The sequence below is a fragment of the Merops nubicus genome, unplaced genomic scaffold (genome assembly GCF_000691845.1).
Source record: "Merops nubicus isolate BGI_N331 unplaced genomic scaffold, ASM69184v1 scaffold8464, whole genome shotgun sequence".
NCBI lineage: Eukaryota > Metazoa > Chordata > Aves > Coraciiformes > Meropidae > Merops > Merops nubicus.
In genome coordinates this window covers 64,601-73,386 of record NW_008603557.1, presented here as the reverse complement: position 1 = coordinate 73,386, position 8,786 = coordinate 64,601, and the positions used below count along the sequence as shown (strand labels likewise).

General features: G+C 36.7%; 1 protein-coding gene across 2 annotated transcripts in view; it reads right to left on the bottom strand.

The window, feature by feature from the left end:
• Nucleotides 1–688: 688 nt before the first annotated feature.
• ICA1 (islet cell autoantigen 1, 69kDa) overlaps nucleotides 689–8,786 on the bottom strand; it is a 58,679-nt gene continuing 50,581 nt past the window's right edge. Inside the window, exons 11-13 of one of the 2 annotated variants that reach the window (XM_008938706.1) lie at nucleotides 6,974–7,255; nucleotides 3,253–3,348; nucleotides 689–1,619 (exon numbers count right to left, since the gene is read on the bottom strand). In XM_008938706.1, coding sequence (XP_008936954.1) covers nucleotides 1,498–1,619; nucleotides 3,253–3,348; nucleotides 6,974–7,255 — 500 coding nt within the window. In that variant the 3' untranslated portion in view covers nucleotides 689–1,497. The remainder of the gene's footprint in view (nucleotides 1,620–3,252; nucleotides 3,349–6,973; nucleotides 7,256–8,786) is intronic. The other variant, XM_008938705.1, reaches the window with a different exon arrangement.

The window sequence follows — 8,786 nt, the reverse complement described above, 5'->3', positions numbered from 1 at the left end:
GTACTGCCCCAAGAGAAGACCAGACTGTCTATTCCCATTATATGTGAAAATATACTGCTAAACATCTGAAGAACTTACCTGGCAAAAACTGAAATACCTTGAGAGTTCCAGGCTATGGAGTGGGATTTTGGACTTTATGGTTTTGGACAGAGACATTTAAAACTTGCTGAGGATTCAGTCAGATAAACTCTAGTCAGTCCCCACCCCCCAATCCAATGATAGCCAGAGATATCAACTGCACATTAATGCTGCTCAGTGTGGCCATCAAATTATGTTCTGCTGCATTCAAGAAGAAGCAGTTCAGTTTGCTTAACTTCTATGTTTATATAGTTATTTTCATGTTTCCAATGCAGGCATTTAGTTATCTAATAGTGCCTGAGGCAAGGATTAACTGAGTGTGCAGTTAACTGGTAGTGAAAAACTTCACCAATGTATAAAGGAAATTAACTGAATTTAAAAAGGACAAACACAATAAATTGCAAAGCTGGTCTTAAACATAGAGCAAATATGGACGCTGAGTGAGTTCAAATATTCTTACTGTCCTACTGGATTACTATTTAGAAGCAGTGAGAGGTAATGATATGAATTATGATGTCCTGTCTAGAACTGGTCGTATGTTTTATCTTCAGATGCTTGTTACATACCAATTCAACAGCACATCAGCATTCCAGCGGGAATGACAGGTCTTTTTTTGTCAAAATCATTTTATTAAAGAGTTAATGTCACAACAAGCTCAAAATAACACATGCTTCAGAAATAAATTGAATCAAAAATACTGCTAACAGAAATATCAGTGTTTTGAATGCATGGTAAAGAATCAGTTGAAAGACACCTCTGCAAACGGGTGCAAATTCTGTTGGTGCAATGGAGAAAAACCTCAGAAAAGAAGCCTACTGGGCATGGCTTCTGTTTATGTAGTACAGTGTGTCTAATAAGTTAAATCAGAAAGGGTACTATTTCCATGGCTGCACAGACCCAAACATATTTCTTCAATAATTAGCCCCAGCACAGATTTTTCACTGTGAGTACTAACAAATCTAGTTGACATCTTAACACATCAGTAATATATATATATTTCTTATATACATGATAGATGTTTGACTCATGCAGCCTCCTCAGTTACATGATTTTTTTTTTTAAATTTACTCAGGAAATGTTATAAAAAAATAGGTTTGCAATTTGTATTTCACTCCAGTGTTAGCTCTGCGTCACCTCAGGCAAAGACAGTGTTTCAGCAGATAATCTAATTTGGCAAGAAATCTGCCCTAATTCTTAACCTCATTTTTGCAAATCCACGTAGAAAATAAATGCAAACTCTTTATACAAAACAAGAGCAAATAACTGTACCTGTCTAAAAGGGGATTCATTCCCTTTAGTTTTATTATCATGGCACATACTTTATAGTTTCACAATAGCATAGTAACTTTCATTTAGTTTTTTTAAATCCCAAAATGGTGTTGATGAATGGAAGAATGTGAGTAACCATAGGTAGCTGACTCATGCATTAAGCAATTCATGTTCTTTATCAGTTTTCCCAACAGCATCAGGATTGGATAATGGGTCAAGGTCAGCAAAGAGACTAAACCAGGCAGTCAGGTCTTTAGGAGTCATTGTAGATTCTGAGGGGGGAAAAAAAAAAGAAAAAAGTACAGACTTGTCACATATTTTAAAATAAAACTGACTAAATATTTGACTGAGGTCAAACAAATGCCAGGATGTTGTTTAATTTCTTATTAAGGGCACTTCTGACAAGAAAATCAGAATGAGTGATGGCATTTTAAAATACTACATTTAACAGAATATGGAACTTTAGGAATAATTAATTTTTATATCTGTCTACCTGTGTATTTTATATGGCTCCTGCCATGGTAAGTACAGGAACACTTCAATTAAAAATAGACACAATGTTGCTCTGTCTAGCTTTGTTTCATGAAAGGTATTTTTCTTGTGTGTACACCTGCACGCCTGCAAAAAGTAATGGAAACTGAAGGCAAATTTCACTTTCAATCTCTCTTACAGGGCTAAATTCCTTTGCCTAAATCCACTTCATGTGACTGTTCTGTCTCCCCGTATATGACCACACAAGGTCATTACTTGTCTGGAATGAAATTTTAATGGGGAGGTACTGGTTAGAGAGAGAGAAGGTGTGTTTGATAGCCAGTCCCAAGTAAAGCTTTCACTATTCGGGTGTATTTTTTGATGGATGTATAAAAGAAGAGCACCAGGAATATGTTCTAACAGCAGCTAGACTATTGCATCTCTGTGTCTATATTGAAGTACAGATTTCACAGAGGTCTCCAACCATATCTTATTCCAACAGGGCAGATGTTCAGGTTAAAGTGGTGGCAATTTTGGCTGCTATAAAGAAGGCACATCACCACTTGCTTTGATTTTGTGGCCCTATGCTTAACATGTATTATATTGATAGTCAAATATCTGCCACTTTCATAAACACAAATTTCCAAGTAGCTGAAGGTTGTCCTTTTTCTGGTGGAGGCACTGTGGCTGTGGTATCACACTCATTTCCAAAACATCTTAACCCTCTTATTTTCTGCTGAGATTAATAATATTGGTCTTTTAATCCTGAGAGGTAGGGGAAGAAGGAATACACATCACTCCTTTCTTCTGCACTGAACATCTTTGGTGTAGCTTCTGATTGAATGCAAATTTACAGAGTAGGCTACAAATTAGCAACATAGATTAAACATATTTTTGGTTCCCTTACCCAGAAGGCCCTAGTAAAAATCAGCAGGGCTTTATCTCAGTACATGGCAGGACTATGCACTCTTAGCTCAGCTGCAAAAAGTGAAGTTTCAAACAGCTGATCACAGATATATGTTATCAACAAAATTTGCCATTGGGGCTCCTCTGTCTTATCAGTAGCCTGTATTGTAGCCATGATGTCCACCTAGAGCTTCAAAACACTGTTTAGCCTAGGTACACTGCATTAGAAGCTATTCTGTGTGACTCAAAATTAAAGTAGTAGAAGAAACTGTAGTTTCAGCTCCTTCTTTATATAGTAAGTTACTCTTTTAATATAGTACTAGCATTTAAGCCTACCAAAAAAACCACAAACAAATTATGTGCATTATCAATGCTGAAACAAAGTAATTCACTAGCAAGCACAAGATTCTTGACATATAACTACTATAGGTTTTATTATGACAGAGTAACTGAGAAGACTGGGAAGATTCAAGAGTCACAGCTAAAGAAGAAAAGCAAAGTAACTGAGAAACCACAGGACTGTATCACCTTTCACGGCCGCCTCGTTGGCATTCACAGGCAGGCTGCTTGGTTTCTGTGCTTGCTGCGGTATAGACGGTGGGCTCACACTGTTAGCTGCCCATCCTAAAATTCAATAATACAGCAGCATTAGCATCAAGAATTACTTTAACTCCAACATATGTGCCTGGCAGAACAATGCACACATCAAATGATGGAGCAGAATATTACGGTTATGGCCATTCATCTCTCTCCTTGAACATAAGAAATGAGCAGTCAGATGCTGCAGACAAGCAACATCCTTAAGAACAGAGTAGCTGTGGATTAGTTTCATCACTTCCAGATTCAAGCAACTGTACTCTTTTTGAAGCTTTAACCTGGCAAGAAAAGAAAGATTTTTTTTTTTTTTTTCTTGTATCTTTTACCTAATCACAATTAATACTTGTTCACAGAAAGGCCAGGACAGTAATCGAGTCAAACACAGCTGTAGTGAAAGAATATTGCTTACATTTGGGCAAAAATATCACACATACTAAACTTTTTTCCTCTTTTCTCTACATTTACAGTTCCAAGGACTTTCATTTCATCAGCTATTAAAATAAACCCTCATATTTAGATACCCTAGAGTTTTTAGTTAATTCTGAAATTATTAATTCTCATTAAAAAATAATTTCTTGAAAAACACTGAAAAATTAAATCCAAGATGCACTATTTTGTGTTAACTTAAATCTTAGCCATATATGAAGGCACTAGGAAAGACTGACACAGAAGTTTTAATAAACACTTTCATGAATGATATTTTTAGTGTTCACTCACAGTGAGCTACAGAGAACAACTTTGCCTTTCCAAACCAATCTGCAGCCCATCGGTTTGAAAGCAGTTGTTGGCCCTAAGCCTGTTCTGGTTTGCCTGTTCCCAGGATGGCTTTGTTACACGATGAGACAAAAGACAGCATGGAAACCAAGCAGCTTACTTTTCAGCTAGCATCTTCACAAATGTTACCACAGATCAATTTAGAAATGGAAATCGTGAGCTACACATTTTCTAACCAACTAGAATATATGCTCATGTAGGGTAGATAAAGGGGAGTCTTTAGTGGTATGAATAAGTAAATGAGGCCATAAACATCATGAAAGAGAAATCCAATGACCAAAAAGTGGAAAGGCAACCAAACTGCAGAGCTGTATCTGGAGGAGAATCTAAGAGACTTGTTGAGAGCATGCTTTGTGTCTAATATATCTATACACACACATTTATATGTATTTTAAACCAGCACCTGATAGTCCCATAGCAATTCAAAATCCCATGTGCTAGATCCTGCCTATAAATACAGCCAGAGAAAACCCTGAGCTGGGAATTCCTGGCCATAACAGTTTATAACCTGCATAGCATTGTGCCTGTTTTACAGATTAAGATCTGAGGCAGAGAGAAAACAAAGCCCCCAAGATTTATGAGTGTGCTTAATATAAAATAAGTAAGTAATCCCACTGAAGTTAATAGAAAAGTTAATGTGCTTAAAGTTAAGCATGTGAGTTTTAAGAATCTTTATGGTCTTAAGGTCAAATTCACACAGGAAGTATGCAACATCAAGGCTCCAGTGTAGCACCTCACACTGAAAAATTATTAAGCAATCCTACCAATTAGGGGGAGGGAAAAGTGTAGGAGATGTGAAAAAATCCATAATTCATATATTCTAATATTTCCACTATGTAAGTCTACCTATGTTTATACTGCAGTCAGTGTTTTGTTTAAAAAAAAAGTGTTTCCAAATTTATTGATAAGGTAAAATTATGAAAGAAGTGCTGTGAAGTGAAATGAAATGCAGTTTAATATTTAAAGTGAGATTTCATGAGATTATAAGATGGACAGAATTTCACCTTCTGTTAAAAAGAAACAAAACACTTCAAAAAGAAAAGATAGTCTATAAAAGTTAAATAATGCATTTTACTTGGTAACTAGAGTCAGCTGGGAACACGGTGATTAGCAGACACAATCATTCAGCTGATTAGCCCTGACTTTTCAAATTCCAGATCACTTACCATGACCTTCTCACAAAACCTTGGAAATCCATTTGAAAACAGCAGTGTAATTTATTCTTCCAGTACTGATTTATTCTTTTTCTTATTTAAAAATATTCTGGAATACCACATTGACTGAAATGGATTTTCCATTTCTGATGTTCCTTGCATGCAATATAGCTGAGTTGTGACTTTGAAGTACTAACAGTGCAGCCAATGCCAGTGTCTTGTGCAAACGAGAGTGACAACAGCCTAAGAAAGGATACTCAGCCCTCTTTGTCACTTACACCTTGAAAGTATTTTTCCTTCAAAAACATGTTTACATTTAAAAACATGTAAAAACTCCGGAAAAAATAAATCCAAATATTTCTGCTGCTATTTGCAGTAATTTCCTTAAAATCTGTTTATGTTTCTGTATCAAGAAAGTTGTTTTTCACTGTTTCTTTTTCCCCCCTCTCAATAGATACCATGTCTGCTTTTGGTCACAAAACAGTCTTCTTTGACAATGTAGTGACTAAACATCAGGGTTTTTTTAGATCAAATTTTATGAGGTCAAATCATACACTCTTCCAGTCTCTCTTCACTCCTACCAATCAAACTCATATATGCATGTACCTCATCATAAAAATACACCTAATACTAGGCATCATTGCAAATGCCACTCACCCGCTTTCCATCTAAGAATTAAGTCAGTGAACCAAAATATCTTGCTTTAGGGATCGTGGTGGTAACCATATTAATTAGAAAGTAAATCTGATTTTCTTACTCTTGCCAAAATGTCACAGGTCATTTTACATCAGGTGTAACTGTACTAGTTGCATGGCTTCCAACAAGTAGTCTTCAGGAATCAATCTGTTAGTCTTTCCTACATCACTCTTCCCCAAAATGAGATTTAAATAACGTGAGACAGAGCCCAGGAAGGCATGGTCCAACTCCAGCTTGCAAAGACCCAGGAGAAGTCTAGCTGCACTGTGGAGGAGGACAAAGGCAGCTGCTATTGGCTGGTTGTCACCAGCCTGCCTTCCTCCCTCCCCCTTCCTCAAGGTCAAAGCAGCCGTGGGAAAGCTCTGCCCTAGTTCCCCTGTTTCTTCTCCTCTCCCTTCACCAGCAGCTTGGAAAAAAACCCAAGAAAATCAACTGCATAGAAGAAAGAGGAGCAATAACAAGGCTACAAAAGGAATCCACCTGTATGGTTGCTAAGATGAGACAACCTGTTCTACCTTACCCATATCCCTACATGCAACAATATGGGATGCTTTAAAAAACCAAAACAAACCAAACCAGAATATGAGTGAATGCAGTTATCTTCACTAAGTTGTTAAAAATAGTATTCCCAGAAAAACTACAGTAATCACTTTTTGGTTCTTTAGACACTTAACAGAGATGGCAGTTGTGATTTAAACAGTAAAACCCACTCAAACAGATTTTCTGTTACAGAAAAAAACCCCAAAAGTCTCAAAGGCCTACAGAACATTTCAGGAAGCTCAATGAAAACATTCAAGGCAGTAATTTTGACTTTAGGTTTCAGGGTACTTCATTCACAAACACTGAATGAGCAGGACTAGAAAAACAAATAAGCTACTTACATGTTTTTCTCCAGGCCACATTCTGCTTTAACTTCAGGCTTTCTGCAGCTATGGCACAACATAAGCTGCCACCACACTTCTAAATAGCAGAAGACCATACTCTAAAACCTAAAACCAAAATGCTAAGAGAACAGGATGAGCTCTCACCATGTAAAGACGACTGCAAGTCATTCATGTTTTGGTCTAACAGCTGTGAGGGCAAGTAGCCTGATGGTGTTGGTGCCACAGATGACGAAGTGTTCTCCACATCTCCAGCTGAAGAGTTCATGGTGAGATCACCAAGTGCAGCTTGCCCAAAAACAGCTGTCCACTCTTTGCTGAATTCCCCCTCATCCAGGGAGGAAGCATTGAGAATCTCGTTCAGTAATACCATGTCATCCTTATCACCAGGCTCTGTCTCCAAAGACCTCACAAACTGATTCTTTGAAGCTGTCTCAGAACAAGAGAGTAAATAATTTTTTAGACAAACAAAGAAAAGAAGGAACCTTTTAAAAACACCCAGTCTAGATTTTGTATGTTAAATGAGATGGAATATCTTTGAGTGCTTGTTTTGTGATTTAAACCCAGTTCTCCTGGACATCTAGGCTTGTAGCTTATGCAACAAATAATTCCTTGATTATTTTAGATAACCTCACTGCTGTTGAGGCTCATTTCTCATTAAAAATACTACAAGTATGCATAAAAATCTATTAAACACCATACCAAAATGCTTACATAGTCTAATATTTAAGCTGTTGGAGAAGACTGCTTTTATGTTGCTATATAGAACTGTCAAAACCATCAAATTGGTATAAATGGAAAATAAGTAAGAGTATGGGGATTATTCTAGAATTTTGTGAGAACACACATAAAATTACCTTTATGACCATCTGATAAATGATTGAGTAATTGGGGTATTTCCCCATAAGAACAGGTTACTCTACACAGTGATATTTCTACACTGTTCAATACTGTAGTAACTTTTCTTCTTCTCTCTTTACGCTGCTGAGAAATAACTGGGGCCACTTTCCTTCTGATTCTCCTTGCTAGTTTCTCTAGCACCAGAACTGTAGCTGAGGAAGCTCTTAGATCGCTTGAGCCATTACTCCTTAAAAACAAATTTTTCCTATTTTAGAAATGTTAAATAGCTATATATAAAACACATGAAACTTGTAAACAGGATCACAGTCCTTTTCCCTAGCTTATGAAATATTTGGAAAGTGAAAGAACTACCAAGGAACTTGAACAGTTATTTACTTGGAAACATTTAGAGCTCCACTGTGCAAGTATGCAGAGGACAAAAATGGTGGTTACCAATGTTGATAATGTTACATTACTAAAACCCTGATCAGTTTATCTTAATTATGCTTGTTTCAAACTTGTGGTAAGGCACAGAAGCAACTTTAGCTTTCCAAAGTTCAGGAAGATCAGATGAGCTCTCCAAGTTGCATACAACTTGCAAAAATGTTTTTAACCATTTTGGATTGGGATAAAAGATTGATAGTAGCAAAGTGGTTGCAACACACCATTTTATTTTAATGCAACAGCCTTCTCAAGAAAGTTTCCTTTAAATAGCTATAATAATTTATAATGAAATGGCTGAAGTTGCGTCAGAGGAGAAAAAAAGAACAAAACTGTTTTAAAACAGGTTGATGAGTCAGCATACATACCTACGTACCAAGAAACAAATAAAGCAACACATAATACAAGGATTTTTTTCACTACTGAAGTCAGTTTTAAGATTCAGCCCCTTTCTAATTCATATTTTTAGATACCTCTGTAATTCCTGACAAGGCCCAAAAATTAGACACAGAAACATGTCAATTCTCCCGATTTTCTCACTAGACTATAACCAAAATACCATAGAAAACAATTTGTTCTTTTGTATTTTCAGGCTGCTTTCCCATCTTCAGATAAACAGCAAAGAATGTTAACATTGTCCAAGCACCCCCAAGCTATTCAGCAGGTGAGGCAGAGGGGT